Source organism: Nilaparvata lugens, chromosome 3, assembly GCF_014356525.2.
Source record: "Nilaparvata lugens isolate BPH chromosome 3, ASM1435652v1, whole genome shotgun sequence".
Taxonomy (NCBI): Eukaryota; Metazoa; Arthropoda; class Insecta; order Hemiptera; family Delphacidae; genus Nilaparvata; species Nilaparvata lugens.
In genome coordinates this window covers 89,099,849-89,120,121 of record NC_052506.1, presented here as the reverse complement: position 1 = coordinate 89,120,121, position 20,273 = coordinate 89,099,849, and the positions used below count along the sequence as shown (strand labels likewise).

Genomic DNA, 20,273 nt, shown 5'->3' with positions numbered 1-20,273 from the left:
ATACGTGTGGAGGGCAAAACCGTAACAGCCACTTCAGCACTATGTGTATGGTGGCATTACAAAATTCACCTACTTTGGAAACAATAAGTCACAAATTTTTGATCCCAGTTCACACTCATTTAGAATGGAACAGTGACCACAGTATAATTGAGAAATTTAAGAAGAAGTATAGTGCTCCAATAGAGCATCCACGTGATTGGATTCAACTTGTTAGAGTAGCCAGACAGAAAAAAACCATTTGTAGTCTATGAGATGAAGAGAGAAGATTTCCTTTCTTTTTCTGGACTCTTGAAGAATCCATTGCAAATCCGGAAAGTTGATGAGGAGAAAAATAAGGTCAACTGTAGAGACATAAGATGGCTATTTTATGAAAAAGGAAACACCGGTAAATTTCAGTTGAAGACAACACTAGAAGAACCCACACCGTTCAGAACACTGGATTTTAGAAGAGGGTGGATGGAAATGCCATTAGGACCTCTCTTGGCATATGATGGACCTGTTCCAATAACTCCAGAAAAGAAGAAAGATTTGTTATCGCTACTTCCATTCATCTCAGAAATATTTAGAGACTTCTACACAAACTTGAAGACATCAACAAAAACAAGAAACACCCTTCCGGATGTCATTATTTGAATGAATATATTTTTATCAATACACTGCTTTATTGATGCAAAAAATAGTATTTTATGAATATCATGTAATTCACACAATATTTTCAAGCTTTTGCATTCTTCATGATGCTTCATCATGACATCCTTTCTTGTAGTTATTACTTTGTACATAGATTTTGTATTATTATTAATATGAATATCATTATTTTTATGAATGTCAAGTTAGCAACATAATTTTTTTTGAGCTTTTGTATTCTTCATTATGCTTACACCAATACATCTTTTCTTGTGTTTCTACTTTGAATATACAGTTTGTTTTATTATCAAAACACTGGTTTATTGACATTGTCATTATTTGAATGAATATATTTTTATCAATACACTGCTTTATTGATGCAAAAAATACTATTTTATGAATATCATGTAATTCACACAATATTTTCAAGCTTTTGCATTCTTCATGATGCTTACATCATTAAATCCTTTCTTGTAGTTTTTACTTTGAATAAAGAATTTGTTTCATTATTGATATGAATAACAGTATTTTTATATGAATGTCAAGGAAGCAACATAAATGATTATTTTTGAGCTTTTGTATTCTTCATGATGGTCACACAATCACATCCTTTCTTGTGCTTCTACTTTGAATATTTAGTTTGTTTTATTATTAATACACCACTGGTTTATTGACATTGTCATTATTTAGATGAATATATTTTTCTTAAAATACACTAATACACTAATAATATTTCATTGGTTCAAGTTACCACACAGCTCTTCAACTTGAGACATGTGTTCATTTCAAATGTGTGTCTCAAGATACCCCACTTTCATGAGTAACTTGAGACACTATTAAAAAAAATAAAAAAAAACTTCCAATTGAATTGAAATAAAATGTGATATACAAATCAATAGTACATGCTGAGACTAATGTTTGAGATATATTGGGATATTTAAATGACAATTTATATTCAGTCAGCTCAAGTTCAAAGTTGAAATTTGTCTCAAGTTACCCAATTTTACAGTATGTATCCACTTTGCAAAAGTTAGTGAGTGGGAAAGAATTTTCAAGAGTAACAACTTGCTGCTTAAAGAAATGTTGTGGAAATATCACTCAGAATCAGCAGTTGGAGATATTCACACAGTTTTTGGATAGTACCAACAAGGGAGTGCAGGATATGTTTTTGTCTAATACCATGAAGAACATTCCTTTAAAAACCGTAAGTACAAATGCAAAGAAATCATGGCTTCATAATTGGAACTATTCTTTGAGAGTAGATGGACAAAGTGTATCAGTATGTCAGAAAGTGTTGATTAAACTCTTCAATATTTCATTGAAACGGATTCAAGTTATCCAGAAAAAAATCATCAATCAAAATGGATCTTTTAGTGAACAGAAGGGAACACATTCAAATAGGCCTTCAAAACTTGATTCCTCAGAATGGGATTTACTTATTGAACACATTCAATCTATCCCACACAAGAAAAGCCACTACTACCAGGGGAAATCAAATCTGAACTATTTCGATGATCCAAGTTTAAATGTGAAGATCTTACATGACATGTTTTCAAAGTATTATAAAGAGAAAACTGGGAAATCGCTATCAATGAAGTATAAAACATATTTTAAATTTTTTAAGCAACATTGCAACTTCAGCTTTTGTCGACCCAAGACAGATGTCTGTGACTTTTGCATTGAATGCCAGACAAAGTTGAATGAAAATCCTGAAGATGCCTGCAAGTTGAATTTTTTGGTTCATAAGAAAAAAAGTTGATGCCAATGGGAAAATAAAGAAAGAAATATTGGAGAAGTGTAAAGTGGATCCATCTACATTAGTTTTGGAGTTTGATTATGCTCAGAATTTACCCATTCCAAAGCTCAATGCAACAAGCCAGTTCTATAAGAGACTTCTTTGGCTCTACACTTTTAATGTACATATCCACAATGATAACTCATCTTATATGTACACATTCATGGAGACTGAAAGCAAAAAAGATGCAAATTCAGTGGCATCATTCCTGTATGACTGCTTATTGAAGAAACTTCAGGACTATCCTGAAGTAAAGGAGATTGTGTTTTTATCAGATGGTGCAGGAGAACAAAATAAAAACAAAACAATAGTGGCATTTGGTTGCTGGTTTGCAAAAATTTATAATGTAAACATCACATACTTATTCCCTGTACATGGCCATTCGTTTTCACAGTGTGACAGGAATTTTGGGCTCTTCAAAAGTCTTCTGAAGAAGAAATCAGTTATTGGAACAGCACAACCTTACTTGGAAGCAATGCTTCTAGCTCGTACAAGTAGCCCTTTCATTGTTATTCATGACAGTACTCTGATCAAAGACTGGAACTCAGCACTGAACTCATTTATGTTGGTGCCACCATCATGCAAAGGTCACCATTTCAAAATTCAATCATATGTTCAAATGAAATACATGGCAAGTGGTACTCTTTCAGCATCAAAAACATACACTGCTAATTACACCCCATTTAAAATCTGGAGAGCTCACTTCATTGATGTTCAACACACACTCATGCAACCTCCCAAACCAGCAATGAAAGCAGCCAAAATCAAAGATGTGAGGGATCTCTACAAATTCATTGATGAAGAGAGCAAAGTTTGGATAGAACAGCTTTTTGAAGAGGGACTGCAACTGCTGAAGAAATACCTCAAGAAAATGTGGAAGAAGTGAGTAATGAAGACAACTATGAAGACTGTGACAGCGAATGAATGAATGAAGACATGAAGACTATTGACACCAAAAATGAGACTAAAAAATTTGTAAGAAATTTCTATATTTCAATTTTTTTATTTTTTGAAATAATTTAAAATTAGTTTTAATACAATAGATTTGTAATAGATCATTGATGAAATCTTATTCAATAAATTTAATATTCTTTAAAACTTGAATAATGAGTTAATAATCCATTAAATTCACACTTCTTTGACTGAATAGCCATTAGGTGTAAGAAGGGCACATAACATCTCTTTCTTATATTATATTACTCAATCCCTTTTACTTAACTTAACTACATATTTCACACTCAAATTCTTTACAGAAGTGATCAATCTTATTGGTTTCAGGAGTTAATATTACTTCACTCAATGCTTAATACATTTGAATCAGTTATTAAAACTTCAAACGCAGTTCCTGAAAAACTCAGATTTCACCTCTATGCCCTTCTTGTAGCTAATGCCTCAATTATTGTCAATAAAATTAAAAGCCAAACGTGAATATATGAAAGGCAAGCTTCAGCATTTAGAAGATTTGAATACCCTAATTGAGACATGAATTCTACAAAGCTCAGAAAGTTATAAGCTTAGATTTCCAAACCAAGGTAAAAGCATGCAGGGACAAAGACGGTAATGTGAACATAGAGGAAACCCACCCAGATGTGCCAAAACTTTCAATGCGGGCACGTATCGGATGGCTAGTATTTTGTACATTGGGACTATTGTACATGTTCAGACCTTTGTGATCCGGACTGGTTTCGCCCAGATGTGAATAACATATTTTGTTGTTTTGTCAAATATGACTCACCTCATCAGTTTGTACTTGAATGTAGCCAGCTCATCAGTCTGAGTCAATCAGTGCTTGAGTGTAGTTGTTTATCTTGTTGATGATATTGAGGAAATTGATATTGAGCATCTGATAAATTTCGTTAGCCAGAGGCCTCAGTTGTAACTAGTGGCAACTAGTGCACAAAGTGACAGTTTGCTGCACAGAAAGAAACATTTCGAGGGCGGAATGGTTTCTTGAGTGCAGCAGAGGAACTTAAATTTTTCCTACAGTTACCATTGAATATGAGAAGTGGGTAATTATGGATAAAATGATGGCTGAAATCCATCAAATGTTTGTGTGTGTGATGCTGTTATTAATAACAACCTTAATTCATTTAAAAATTAATAATCCAATTGAAGTTGAAAATTCTCAGCCAAAGTTCTCATTTTTATTTATTCAAGAATCAGAAAAAATACAGATAAAACAAAAAATTCGCATTCAAAATACACGCCAACAGCTGGTTGGGATGACTACAAAATGGCTGAACCGACAAGTGTGCGACCTGACGGGAAGAATTGTACCTAACTTCATTTCATCCAGCTAAAAACAGTATTCAGATATTTAGAATTATGATTAACTAGAATTACCGAAAAATACTATAAGTAAACTAAGAAATATTTATAAAATAACATAGAAAACACAAAAAATATTTTATTGTAGTATCTTCTAATGTTATTTTATTAATTTTATTGACATGGATTTCAAACGGTAATTATTTAACCTGAAAATTCGAATTTCAAAATGTGTGTTTACTACATTTCTCATTGCTTGGAGTTGAAATAATTATTACTGTCAATAGAAATAAACATTATTTATTATTATGATAGAAGTTATTATTTAATTATGATTTAGATAAACATTATTCTTGTTTTGGATTTCTAGATTGGGATTTTATCATAAATTTAGGGTAGCCATTGGAATGATTCTTATCTAAATCTAACCACAGTCAGCAGAAAAAATTTTTCCCACACTAGAGTGGAAAAGTGATTCTTCGCGTTCTGTAATCAGTGCAGGAATGGTCACTTTTCAAGGTAACTGTAGGAAAAATATATTTCTTATTGCTTTTGGCCATCATCAATAAATAATTGTTACTGGTGAAGAGTTGAAGCAGGGAAATTGTGGCTTATAATTCGTTCCAAGTGTGCATGTGGCAACAGAATGATAATTTCTCGAAAAAGCCCACCTCATGACCCTGTACTGCTTGGGGTAAATTTGAATGTAAAAGTTTGGGGAAAAAAAAGAAGAGCTCTTTTCTCTTTCTGGCAACAAAAGGCGAGCACTGGGAGAGTTAATGATGGCAACAAAAATAAGTCTTTCAAAGTCTGTAAAGAGATGGCCAGTCAGATCATGAACTATGGTGATTGCCAACTGGCACATTTGCCTTCAATTGAGGTGGGGAGGCAAATCCCCCAAGAAACTGTGAAGTCCCATCAATTGCATGATGATGCAATAAAATCCATTCAATTATTAAAATACAGCAATAATCCTCTATTTATGAACTGCATTCATGAGATTGGATGCGATCCATTTTATGTACACATCCTCACACCAGAATATGGCCAGTCAGATCATGAACTATGGTGATTGCCAACCGGCACATTTGCCTTCAATTGAGGTGGGGAGGCAAATCCTCCGAGAATCTGTGAAGTCCCATCAATTGCACGATGATGCAATAAAATCCATTCAATTATTAAAATACAGCAATAATCCTCTATTTATGAACTGCATTCATGAGATTGGATGCGATCCATTTTATGTACACATCCTCACACCAGATCAATTGAGAATTTACAATTCATACTGTTCAAGAGGTAACTACTCGAGGCTCATCATTGATGCAACCGGTAGAATTGTGAATAAGTTGATGAAGCCTGGTGGCATACGTGGACACCATATATTTCTATATGTAGGTGTGATAAGAATAGAAGGTTCTGCAGAGGGTCTGATACCAGTCACCCAAATGTTGTCAGAAAGGCACAACTCCAATGCGATCTACTATTGGCTGAATGAGTGGATTCATGCTGGGGCGAAAATCCCAAATGAGATTGCACTGGACGACTCTGCAGCACTCATATCAGCTGCCTGTCGACTGTGCGGGGAAGGCTCCACAGCCCAATATCTTCAGAAATCTTTTGAACTCATGAAAGGTGTAAGTTTGAAAAAACCAAAAACCTTCATTCGTCTTGGCATAGCGCATTTCACTAATATCATTTGCAAGCGGCCTGAAATTTCCAAATTGAGGAGAAGAACAAAAGAGTTTTTTATCAGAGTGATTATGTTGGTTGCCAAAACAGAAACATTGTTTGATTTAGAGAAATTCCTGAAGTGCATAGTGATTGAAAGTTCAAGTGAAACCGAGGGGATTTCTACCCTTACTGGCTTGCCAACACCATGTGAGACCAACAAGAAAATACTCCTGGACAGAATAGCTGGGATTAGTTTTGAAGAGGATGATGTGTCTCAAGAGAGTATCCCCAGAGATGGAGCTGTTCTTTTCGATTCTCAAAGTGAATCAACGGGATAAAACAGTGGTACAATGATTGAAAGAGAATGCCATAGGGGAAATTTGTGATGTGGGAGATAGAGATAATATTATGTACAACCCAGAAATTCTTTCAAAATTTGAAAAGCTCGTCTACATTATACCATTGGGGTGTAATGTGATGTCTGTGGTAATGGAGAGTCCCTATTCAAAAGGTGTTGGAGTGTATGTGGAGAGTGAATTTTCAAAAATAAAGCAGTACACAGGAAAACAGCATTTGAGAATTGACAACTTCATAAAGGAGTATTTAATCATGTGTGATGGAGGACTAAAAATAGCTGGGTCAATCTTTCAATCAGGGAAACCTGCAGGACCAACAACACAAAGAAAACCAAGAAAACATCAAGGAAACCCAAACAGCAAGGAATCAGATATCAACCAGCTATCCTGCTTGCAGCCAGGAACACTTTCCTGGAGGTGCACATACTTGTAATCTGTGCCACAGTGCAGTGCATGCCCTGGAAGGCTGTTCCTTTGCCCTGGATGAAGATGAAGGATATGGACAGAGAAGAATTTACCTGAAGTGTTCAAACCAGGTGAACACCACACCAACCTTTCTTGACAGCTGCAGTTGAAACCAAATGGAAAATGAAACATCCATTGTCAATAGAACAGACATTTCAATGAAAGAGGGAGAGTCCAGTGTTGAAGCCACATCGATTGAGGGCTGGAGAGGCCTCTCAATGCAATCGAAGCCAGGTGGCTACTAATGGAGGCCCAATCCTGATTTCCCATCTTTATTAAATAAATCTGGAAAGGTGAAGATCGGTTTATTAAAAAATGGCATGACTGCACCATTGGGCCTTGTAAGAATAGATAAGAGAAATGTTAGCCTCACCAATACATGTGGCTTCAATGCTGCATGTCAAGTCATTGCTGCAGCCTTGAGTGATAGTTATTCATATAGAGAGGCACTAAACTCAATCCCCGAGATTGCAAACCCAATTTTTGGCATTGCCAAGGATATTGCAACGAAAGGGGCAAACAAATTAGCTTATAGAAAAAGGGCTAATATTTTGTATAATTCATTCGCAAATGAAATATTAGCTGGTGGAGTACACAGAGTAGATTGTAGCTGCGACTGCTCGAATTTGATGAGAAAAATTTGCACAGTTCCATCAGAAATTGAGGAGGTGATGTGCTCCTCAGAGTATTGTGCAAACCAATTCACAGTGAGAAGACTGTCAGTTTTATCAGTGGTATTCGACAGAGCTGCAGATGAGTGCTTCAGGCTAGGGATGATTGGAATTTGAGGATGGAGATATCGAGGATCAGCATCTATGTTTGATGGAATTGGAGCTCCCCTCAGATAAGAACGATGTATCACCAAACTCCTTCATATATGATGCAGATATATCCAAAAAGGTTAGTAATAAATGAAGATATTTATCTCGAATATATTAATAAAATAATCTTACATATACATAGGGCTAAAGACTTGTTTAGAAAATTAACTTGAAATAATTGAAATTCGTAGAAGTGTCTACTTACTGTATTAAGATTACCCTATACATTCATAAAACAAGTAAATTATATTTAAATCTTTGTAAAATGAAAAAAAACGTTCAATTGGTGAATAACACTCAGTATTTAAATGTATGAATGGTACTAAGAATGTATAAATGCAGCCACCAATCGGTAGAATTCCTTTAAGTGAGAAAAAAAATTAAAAATGAAGTACTCTTTTTTTAGAATTGTTTACTCAACTTAAAGAACTCGATTGTTTGCTCCTTCAATAACTTTAAAGAAATGGTACTCTGATTTTAATTTTTCATTTCTATTCAAGAGTAGCCCTAACGAAAAAATACAAGTTAATTTGGGTATTTTGTGTGAGAGTACGAGAGGGCGTGACATGAATAATTATGAGTGAGTGCATGCATGTTTCAGTAAACTATATAATTTATTATTTATTTTAGTGATCTCATACTGATTTTCCTACAGGCCTAATGAAACACATATTTGAAAATATGTTCGTATTTCTATTACTTATTTTTTTGAATGTTTTTTGACAAAATAATATCCATATACAGGTATTTGTATAGCACAAAACAGCACGAATTGAGTACAAAATCCCTAGATATGTTGATTTATTTGTGCTGTTTTGTGAATTGATTTGTGCCATTGTGGGTGCTGCAAGCGTGAAGCCAGCCCTACCCACTTTAAAAGTCCAATATCTTCTTTAAATTGATAGCACAAAATAAACTTTATCGCTGTGGCTACAGTTACGGTAACCGTAGCTCGAATCGAGTTCTGGTAAACATTTGTGCATGCGTGGCTACCGCTATTTACATGTGCATTGTGGTGTTGGTGGTTTTTGGTCACATGGTTATGATTTCTATTGTGGTTATGATTAAGTAACCTATCGTTTCAATGTTTCAATCAAGAAGTTTACATCCTTCCATGATTTGAAAAATATAGTAGTGTAAAAGAAAGAGAATTTCAAAGGATGAGCTTGTATATTATGAATTGAAGTACAAATGTACTCATGATGGTGTAAGGAAAAGTATGTCCGACCCTTCCAAAAGACACCAAACAAAAAAAAAGTAAGTTTAAGGAAAAAGCTATGAAAAGAGCCTTTAAACAAATCATTATATACCTAAGCTATTTATTACCTAAACTCCCAATTTTTTTTCTTTTTTTGGTGGTTGGCGGGGGGAAGCTGAAATGGCTTTAAATTGCATGAAGTTTAAGGAGGTACATCTTTGTGAGAGAGCAAAGATCCCAGTGATTCCATTTAAACAATTCTACAAAAGTTTGGCAAATAACTTAACAAACAGGTTGTGGTCCCTATCAAACTCATCAAAAAATGAGACAGCACGAGAGAATGCAACTAATGCGAGCCTGGTTTAAAAAGTAAAAATTTGCCAGGCTGTGAAAATAATATGACTGTGAAAATAATTTCTACACTTGAGAGGATAGACTTATGCTACCTTAGTTTTACATTTGTTTTGTGTTTTGCAACAATTTAATGACTACATTTATACATTTTGTATTTGATTTTGAAAAAAATGATAAAATAATAAATGAAAATAATCTATGACTGTATTTTTTATTTCATTTTATTCCAAGATTTCATAATTATTTTCCCATTAATTAAAAAAATGATAAAATTAATACATAAATAAAAAAGACATGTATAAAAATACATTTATGACTGAATTTTTTATTTGATTTTATGTCAAGATTCCATAATTTTTTCCTTTTAATAAAAAATAATTGATTTATATACAGAGTGTTTCAGAAAACTACAATGTGGTCATGCAAGATATGAAAGTAGTACATCCCAAGTACTGGCCAAATGACATATCAATCACATAAATATGAAGGAGATGAGATTAGGCGAATCTGTGAAAGATTCAGTATCTGTGATTCCCAAGACATAATAAGAGACTTTAGACGATATAACCAAGGACTAAAACCAGTGTTATCCGGGGAGAAACCATTCATTCTTGAGGAACCTCCCATGTTCAGGAGGCTACTTTCTGTAATAAACAGCATTGCAGTATGTAGTGCCGAGTGTGAACGAGCTCAAAGCATGGTCTGTGATCTTCTGCGCATCCGCCTCCTGTGGCAAGATACAAACCTGAACGTCATGTCAGGTCTTGGCTGGCAAGAGGACACCACTCTGCTCTCGACACTAATTCGAAATGTCCAAGTGAGAAAACTTAGAATGAAGACTGTAGACTAAGGGAAATATTTTCTTAAAACTGTTACTTCTAAAAACCAACTACTTCTATTACTTCCATTATCTGTCTTGAGCTTTGACAGTTTTGTATCAATACACAACACGTTTTGTAATAATATTGTGGAGACAAATAAAAATAGTACAGTTTATCTTTGAAGTTAGTTTTCATCCTCATTCCTCTCCATTCACCATTGTATATTTGTACTTACCATATTTGTGTAATGAAGAAGACTTTTGATTACACAAAATAAACACTTGAAAAGTAATGTTGTCTGTTTATTCAAAGATTGTTTGATGAAAAAGTCTGTATTAATGCACTTATGATGATAAAGAGACATTTATCATCACAGATGCATCTGAAATTGGGATCACCGGATGCCTTGCTCAAAAAGACTATGATGGTTGTTAGATGTATGCACTACTTTCATTTGTTTTCAGTTGTATCTTTGTTCGGTTCGTCATTTTTGAATCTGGCGCTTCCAGTGCCAACTTAATGTGTTTCCCCTTATTTTTTCCCCAGTCGTAAGTTCGTCACGCATTTATTGCTTTTGTGTCTTGTATTATTATCGTCTGACTCTTTAATCATTTTATGGTCATTGCGATTGTATTTTTTTAATCTCTTTCAAGACTTTCTGTGAAGTTTTGAGTCTATTGCGTTGTGTTTTTCTTGCCATTTCTGTTAGTTCCACATCGTTCCGCATCCGCCTTTTGGTTGTAGGATGCTTCACTCGTCGACAACATGGCCGTCCGTAGCGTCTTTCTCCATAAGTCACAGTCGCCAAAATTTCTGAGTTTCCCGTACTTTTCACATTTTACAATGTCTGGTTTTAAATCTTGTTACGTTAATCATATTCGATGTTGTGAGTCATAAATCCTTAATTCTCTTCGTTATTTTTTGAAATAGCTCAATATTTCAATTGTGCACCGCGTCCTCATGGACAACTTTTACTCAAGTGTGTTTTCTCCGCATGGCCGTTTCCTTCGGCAAAACTCAGACTTCCTCCTAAGCACGGCAGCTTAGGATAACTTCTACGAGGATTCGTTCCCAGTTCAAGCTGTTCTGGATCGTCTTCTATTCTCTTGTCAGTCTTGGTCTTACCACGCTGTCATCTCTCGGGGGCCTTCAACCTTAGAAGGTTCCGTTGATAGTACTCTGCTGCTTCAACATCTCTACTGTGCACTCACAGTATTCGTCGTAGAAGGTCGTCTGGAGTTCAACTTCATCGGGTGTTCAATCCATTTGAACACATACTTGGTGGACATCCATGTTCACAAGTCTACAAGTCGAGGCTGGTCGCACTTTGTCCTCTCCTGGGCATTCCTACTTCTTCAATTCAACATGTCTCAAGCTGAGTAATTTTATATTTTATCCTCAATTTCATTTTGTATTTTTTAGGCTACTTTGTCATAATCTCCCGTTTAATGTGTGTTATTACTGGATTCACAATTAATCGTTCAATATATTTGAAACATCGCATTTTGAAGCTTCACCTTTGCTTCATATTTTGAACAGCAATTTTCATTGCAAATTCAATTTTTACATAACCTTACCTTGAAGCCACAGCGCTTCAGTGAACTTTTCAGTTTTTCCTAATTATGTTTATTGTATTATAAGCATTCTAAGTATTGCTTTACTAGTTCTGGTAATAGCTATTACAAATTTTTGGACTTGTCATTGCATCGCTCTTCAGCGTATATTTCTTTTGTGTAATCTGTTTTGTTTACATTTCCATTTACATAACCTACTTTGTTTTACAACGTTTTATTTGCTAGCCTATGTGTAACCTTGCTACAGATCTTTTCCTATTGCAGTTATTACAATAATTAGCCCTTGCTATTATTATTATCTTTATTCAAGTCACATTTTTACTAGTTTTGAATCTACTGACTTAGTAATTTGATTAAGTTGCTACCGCAATATAGCGTTCAAATAGTTGTGCTATTGTTCTGATGTGTGTAATAATTATGTATTGATGAGCTTTCTACCAATCTTTGACAGCACTAAATAATTTTCATTTTTACCAACATTTTTGTCAACTTATGTTTTCTACGATTGAGACGTTTCAAGTCTTTATCTCGATTTATTCAAGACTCAAATCGATCTAATCAATTCAAGCATTTTGTTAGCGTCTTGCGCATACCCTGTTTTACATATCATCCTATATTGTATTATTCTTTGTTTGTTGTACTAATTAACCTTTGTATTTACAGCTAATGTTCTCTGTAGATATTTTGTATACCTATTGAATTATCAAATTGTTTTGTCTTTACGAATTTGGTCTAGTACCTAAATTAAATTTTCATAAAGCAATTCACCCCTTTGAAAATTATATTTTCTTAATAATTCATGGTCAATTTGAGTAGTAGGCATTAAAATAACTTTGCAATTTATCTAATTTCATACAATTATTTTAAAGTCAATTTTGTATTTGAGATACATCAAATTCTCTTTTTTCTGCTTTTGTGCTTATGTGCCCATCTGAAATCTAGTTACAGCAACTGCTGTTTTTGTTCATATAAATTTTTTACTATTTTCTGTTGTTTATTAAATTGAATATTGTTAACCAATCTTTTCATTTGGTGTCTTACCCTTTTTTCTTAGCTACTATCAGAGTTACCATTTTGCCTCCAAGCTGCAATCAGTCTTGCAAGCACAGTGGTTACTCATCTCGGATATGTGGAATTTCGTCCATGCAAGTAATAAGACTTATTTATTTCTTACTCATCATTTTTATTCATTCGGCTCATTGCCACACAAATAAGATACAGTCCACTAATTTCTCTTGGACAAATTCTTCATGTTTTTGGTCCTCGCGTGCCGGCTGATCTCAGTGATCCTTGGAGGCCATCCTCATATTTCCATTTGTAAAGTCCCATTTCACTTTCACTGGACAATCAGTAATTGCTGAAATTTTTATCGATGCCAAATGATTGGATCTCTTGTGTATTTTTTAAATGTCTGTGTATTGTGTTAAACTTACTTAGGATTAACGCACTGTGTATTCTGGTTTTCATGCTATTGCTGCAATTGCCGAGCGCACTGCTACGTACTGGCACAACATTGCAACCACCTGTTTGACTCACCACACCGCACTGCGCACAAGCTGGCCCAAGTCTTGCCGCTCAATCGCTCTTCGTTGCACCCAAGATCAACGAACCTGCTACTGTTCTATGTGACAAGAACATTTTTGCGCACAGCTATTACTGTGGATGGTGCTCAGGTCGTATTATAAATTTATATTTGTAATTAGTATTTTTCAATATGTCGTCCAAGTCAAAAGCAAGTACAAAACCAAAATCCATGGTTCAACAATGGATTGGTGTAGCTAGAGAAATTGTGCGAATTCATAGCGAGTATATGAATGCAATCATTAGAAACACTGATGATTTTCAAAAATTGTTAACCGTAAGATCTCGCCTATCTAAATTAGAAGAGCTCTATGATAATTGTTTCTTTCAAATCGATCATGAATCTATCGATCATGACGCTCATGTATCTTGTATGCAAAAGTTCACTGAAGTTATAGCTAAACTTACTATTACTTGTGAATCTTTCGAAAGTCAGCAACAGATGCTACAGCATCAAACTTGTGACAACCAAATCTTATCTCATGACATATCACAAGATATGCCCGTACAAGATTTGCACATAAATAATCAAATGACATATCCTAATGTGTCTCAGCAAACAGCTGTTGGTAATCAACCAGTAGTGAGAAATCCCACTCATAATCAAATGTCACCTTCAGTGGCTGAAGTCAATCAACCTCAACCTCAATCACCACCTCATTATACTCGGCAGCCCGATTTTCAATTTCAGGGTTTTAAACTCCCAGAGATTCCGCTCCCCAGTTTCGGAGGAGATTTTGAGCGTTGGTTAGAATTTCGTTCATCATTCTCGGCTATAGTTGCTGATAACGTTTCTGTGTCACCTAGTGTAAAGTTTCAATACTTAAAGCAAGCCCTCAGTGGTGAAGCTCTTAACCGTATTTTGAACGTTCCACATGGAAATTTTGACTTAGCTTGGACTTTGCTTAAGCAGCGTTATGACAACCCTCGCTTAATAGCAGACACTCATGTTGCTGCTATCTTAACGCCACCTGCTCTGAATTCAAATTCAGCTCCCTCTTGGAGAAATTCATTGACCATCTCAAAACAAACATTCATGCTTTAGAGTCAATCAATTTAGAAGTTGATATCAAAAGTTTACTTTACATGTATATTTTTACTTCTCGTTTTGATGCTCGCACATTGAGAGATTGGGAAAGACACATCTCATTAGTTGCTGTTCCCTCAATGGAAAATCTATGGAGTTTCATGGAAGCTCAACATAAAGTAGCGCAAGCCGTTTCTTCAAGTACTGCAAGCAACTCAAAGGAATTTCATAAATCTGTTATTAATAATGGCAACAATGCTAAGGCAATGCATTCCACAAGTAAGCCTGCTGCTCAGCAGCAATTCAATAACAATAATAGGTTTAAATCTAATCAATTTCAGAAAAGTGTTGCTTGTTTGTTTTGCAAAGAAACAAGTCATAACGTTTTCAGCTGTCCATCATTGCTCAAGCTGGCTCCCAGTGCTCGTGGAGAAGCTGTCAAGAGAAAGTCACTCTGTTTCAATTGTTTGAAGCCCTATGCTTTTGGACATTCCTGTCTAGGTGCCTGTCGTCAATGCGGTAGGAAGCACCACACTCTGCTGCATGAAGGTTCCTTCAATGCCAACGTAGGAAATGGTAATAATGCTGTTTCAAATAGTATTCATCTAGTCCTGTGCAACCTGTGTTAGGTTCCTGCGCATGTTCAACAATTAACTCGCCGTCGACATCGAGGTCTTCAAGAGAAGTTGACAGTCACCAGACTAGCAGTTATCAACCTGCCACTAGCACATACCCAATCAGTGACTTAGGTTGCTCAGGCAGTTCGCATCAGTCTTCCGCTCATACGGATCCAGTTTTTAAAGCATCCAACAATCATATTGCAATTTATTCCAGTTGTTCTGCTTTCAGCAACAACAATCAGAGGTCTTCTCTTTCTATTATGCCTACTGCTGAAGTTATGGTTTTGGACTCGACAGGTCAACCCGTTTTGTGCCGCGCATTATTGGATACAGGCAGTGATTCTTGCTTAATAGCTGGACACTTAGCTACTCGCCTAGGACTTCCTATGTTGCACAAAGATATCATGATTCACACTGTTTCCAGTACTCCCGTAAAATCCACTGTTGTGCATTCAGTAACTGTCAAGTCGACAGACCAAAGTTGGTCCACCACAGAGGAATTTTTAGTTGTGAACAAAATCTCTTTAAATTTGCCAGCATCCAAATTGGATCTCTCAGAATTTCAAATTCCTACTACAATCAAATTGGCAGATCCTCATTTTGATCAACCCAAGGGAATTGATATTCTTCTTAATGTGTCAGTTTTTGCATCCATCATGACTGGTGGACAAATCAAGGTCGATCCATGTTGTCCCATCATTCAAAACACACGACTAGGTTGGATAGTGTTTGGTAAATTGAAACTTTCTCAGCCTATTTGCAGCCCCAATCATGCAAATTCGAACTTTGTCTCTAGTTTTGAAATTTCTAATCAATTGGAAAATTCTGGAAAACTGAAGAGCTCACTCCGATTGCACCCCTAACTGCTGAAGAAGTCAAGGTTGAAAAACATTACAATGAAACCACAATGCGTTTAGAAGATGGTCGATTTATGGTCACCCTTCCACGTAAGGATAATTTTTTCACTTTAGGGCAATCCGAATTTCAAGCGCGAAAGCGATTCAGTTCATTAGAAAAACGACTTTCCACTCAACCTGAGTTGAAATCTCAATATGTGGAATTCATGCGCGAATATCAAGAATTGAATCATATGACTCTGGTTGATCCCCCATCTGATCATGAAAAGGTGTACTACATTCCCCACCACGCAGTTTTCAAGCCGGACTCAACCACCACCAAATTAAGAGTAGTCTTTGATGCCAGTGCTAAAACGAATTCTGGAGTGTCGCTCAATGAGCTCCTGTTCAAAGGGCCCACAGTTCAACCAGACTTGTTTGATATCGTGTTACGTTTTCGTATGCATAAAATTGCTTTCACAGCTGATATAGCTAAGATGTACCGTCAAGTTCTTCTTCAGTCTTCTGATAGAAATTTTCATAGAATCTTTTGGCGAGATGATCCGTCATTGCCGCTACAACAATTTCAGTTGAACACCATTACTTATGGTACCGCTCCTGCTGCATTTCTTGCTACGCGCACTTTGAATAAGCTTGCGGAATTAGAGACTAGTCCCGATTCTCCGGTCTATCAATCCGTTCACCAGGATTTCTACATTGATGATTGTATCACGGGCGGACCTGATGTCAAAACAGCTATTTCACTTGCTCAACAATTAATTCTCTTACTTCAAAGCGGAGGTTTTGAATTAAGAAAGTTCATGTCTTGCTCATCTGAGCTCTTAGCATCAATTCCATCTCATTTAGTTGAAACTTCAGTCATCAAGCCGTCTCTGAAGCTGATGGAAGTATTACAAAAGCATTAGGTCTAATGTGGAATTCCAGTTTGGATGAATTGTCCATTGCATCAAACGTTTCTAAAGATTTGCAAAAATCGTCTTTCACCAAACGTGAAATACTTTCAGTAGTAGCTAGTATTTATGATCCGCTTGGTCTTGTAAGTCCTGTAGTTGTCTTCCCAAAATTTTTCTACAAAAATTGTGGTTGCTGAAATTAGACTGGGATGAAAAGCTTCCTACCGATTTGTTAAAAGAATGGCTCAATATTTTCCATCAATTACCTGATGTGCCACAAATTCAATTCCTCGTTGTGTCTCAGTGTACATGCAAATTCAGCCATTGAACTGCATGGTTTTTCAGACACCAGTTCCACCGCTTTTGGCGCTTGCGTTTATGCTCGATCTGTCTCAGATAACATACAAACTCGTTTGATATGTTCGAAATCACGTGTAGCTCCACTCAAAATACTTTCCATTCCTAAGTTGGAACTTCAGGCCGCTTTATTGTTAGCGCGTCTCATAAATCGAGTTGTCAAAGCTTTTAACTTACTTGGTATATCAATTTCAAATGTATTTCTCTGGTCTGATTCCACTGCAGTATGCAACTGGATACGTGCTATACCCGATAGAAAAGATGTATTCGTAGCTGTCCGCATTGCTGAAATTCAAGAGACTACATCCTTTTCCACATGGAATCACGTACGCACTTCAAATAACCCAACCGATGTAATCTCAAGGGGTTTGACGCCAGCAGAGCTTGCTAAAAATAACCTATGGTGGCATGGTCCTTCCTGGTTAGCCAAGCCCTCAGATCATTGGGATTCATTTTCTTCAAATGTTGCTGTGTCCAATGTTGCTAACATTGCAATTGTCAATGAGGTTTCAGTGTCAGTATTTTCAAAATTATTTTCTCGATTATCTAACCCTTTCAAATTAATACGAGTTGTAGCCTACAGTTTGCGTTTTATTCACAATGTTCGGCATTCTAGCACATGTTGTTTTGGTGAATTGTCTGTAGCTGAAATTCAGGAGGCAGAACTTCATGTCTTGAAAATTGTTCAGCAGGAATCCTTTGGTCCTGAACTTCATCAATTGCGAGCGAAAACCGAGTTGGATTCTCGCAATAATTTGCATTCACTTTCGCCATTTTTGCATGTTGACAATTTGCTCAGAGTCGGTGGTAGACTTGTGCATGCTGATGTACCCTTTGACTTTCAACATCAGATATTGCTCCCATGTAAGCACAAATTCACTAAGGCATTAGTAATAGCCACTCATCAACGTTTGTGTCATGCTGGTGTACAAGCTACTATGGTTTCGCTTAGACAGCGATTCTGGATCCCATCTACTAGACGTGTAGTCAAAAGTATTCTACGCTCCTGTGTCAAATGTTTCCGTTTTTCTCATGTCAAAGCTGAACAGATTATGGGACAACTCCCTGCAGTTCGTGTGAATATTGGTTCACCTTTTCTAAATGTAGGCGTCGATTACATGGGACCTCTTAACTTGCGTTTAGGCGGCCCTAAGTCTCGCACATTTGCTAAAGCTCATATAGCTTTATTTGTTTGCATGGTCACACGTGCCGTACATCTTGAAGTGGTCACAGAATTGTCTACCAAGGCCTTTCTTGCCGCGCTTACTCGTTTCGTTTCAATCTGTGGTATTCCTAATTCAATATATTCCGATAATGGCACTGCCTTTGCAGGTGCTAACAGTGAGCTTCAAGAGCTATACAAATTTCTTGCTGATTCGCAAAATCAACGTGTTCTTCAAACCGCAGCCACTAGTTGGCGGATACAATGGAATTTCATCCCGCCTTGTGCTCCCCACTTCGGAGGTTTGTGGGAACGCTCCATCAAGAGTTTCAAAAGTATTTTTAAAATTATCACTATCAATCAAATACTTAATTTTGAAGAGATGTATACCCTCAGTGCTCAGATTGGTGCTATTTTGAACTCTAGGCCCATCATTCCGCTTTCAGAAGATCCACATGATTTGGCGTATCTTTCACCAGGTCACTTCCTAATTGGTCGTCCCCTAAATGCACTTCCTACAAAACAACCTAAAACCAACCACATAAATCATCTTGCTCGTTGGCAAAGGATTGCGGACTTAAATCGTCAACTTTGGGATCGCTGGTCACAGGAGTATCTTGTTACGTTGCAACAAAAGCAAAAATGGACATCGTCGTCAGACAACATTGTCGTCGGCACGCTGGTGCTGCTCAAAGATCCAGGTGCCCCTCCCGCGGTCTGGAAATTAGGTCGAATCACTGAGGTGATTAAAGGTGTGGACAACAAAGTTAGAGTTGTCATGGTCTTTACTGAAGCTGGTACTTATAAGGTGCAATCTCCAGCATCGCTCCACTTCCATTGGACGAAGGGTCTGAAAGTATCGCATCCATCTAACATATTTTATTTTTCATCTGTTGTGCAATTCCTTGAATTTCCCAACGGGCCCACTCTATGTTAGATGTATGCACTACTTTCATTTGTTTTCAGTTGTATCTTTGTTCGGTTCGTCATTTTGAATCTGGCGCTTCCAGTGCCAACTTAATGTGTTTCCCCTTATTTTTCCCCGGTCGTAAGTTCGTCACGCATTTATTGCTTTTGTGTCTTGTATTATTATCGTCTGACTCTTTAATCATTTTATGGTCATTGCGATTGTATTTTTTTAATCTCTTTCAAGACTTTCTGTGAAGTTTTGAGTCTATTGCGTTGTGTTTTTCTTGTCATTTCCTGTTAGTTCCACATCGTTCCGCATCCGCCCTTTTGGTTGTAGGATGCTTCACTCGTCGACAACATGGCCGTTCCGTAGCGTCTTTCTCCATAAGTCACAGTCGCCAAAATTTCTGAGTTTCCGTACTTTTCACATTTTACCATGTCTGGTTTTAAATCTTGTTACGTTAATCATATTGACGTTTTGAGTCATAAATCCTTAATTTCTCTTCGTTATTTTTTGAAATAGCTCAATATTTCAATTTGTGCACCGCATCCTCGTGGACAACTTTTACTCAAAGTGTGTTTTCTCCGCATTGGCCGTTTCCTTCGGCAAAACTCAGACTTCCTCCTAAGCACGGCAGCTTAGGATAACTTCTATGAGGAATTCAATAGCGTTGTTATCAGTTTTCTCAAAAATCATTGAACGTGTGGTATATATTCAATTAATGAAATACCTAGAAGCAAACCATTTATTGGATAAAGAACAGCATGGTTTCCGCTCAAAAAAGTCAACAATTACAGCAATGGTGGATTTCATAGATACTATATATTAATACAATAGATCAAGGTGAGAGAATTTGGCATATTTTTAGATATGAAACGTGCATTTGATAGTGTGTCTCATAATGTTCTTTTGC

General features: G+C 36.4%; 1 protein-coding gene across 1 annotated transcript; it reads left to right on the top strand.

The window, feature by feature from the left end:
• Window positions 1–16,088: 16,088 nt before the first annotated feature.
• Window positions 16,089–19,732, top strand: LOC120350303. The gene is made up of 4 exons (XM_039422948.1): window positions 16,089–16,526; window positions 18,621–18,752; window positions 19,061–19,306; window positions 19,697–19,732. Exons 1-4 carry the CDS (start codon window positions 16,089–16,091, stop codon window positions 19,730–19,732), a joined length of 852 nt encoding a protein of 283 aa, XP_039278882.1.
• Window positions 19,733–20,273: the final 541 nt, after the last annotated feature.

Bases quoted from the DNA above. Each gene is read 5' to 3' on its own strand.
- LOC120350303 (XM_039422948.1), top strand. From the start codon at position 16,089: ATGCGTTTAGAAGATGGTCGATTTATGGTCACCCTTCCACGTAAGGAT. The intron at 18,753-19,060 runs GTTTGTGGGAAC...CGCTGGTCACAG, and splicing joins TTGTGCTCCCCACTTCGGAG to GAGTATCTTGTTACGTTGCA. The intron at 19,307-19,696 runs GTATCGCATCCA...TTTTGGTTGTAG, and splicing joins ATTGGACGAAGGGTCTGAAA to GATGCTTCACTCGTCGACAA.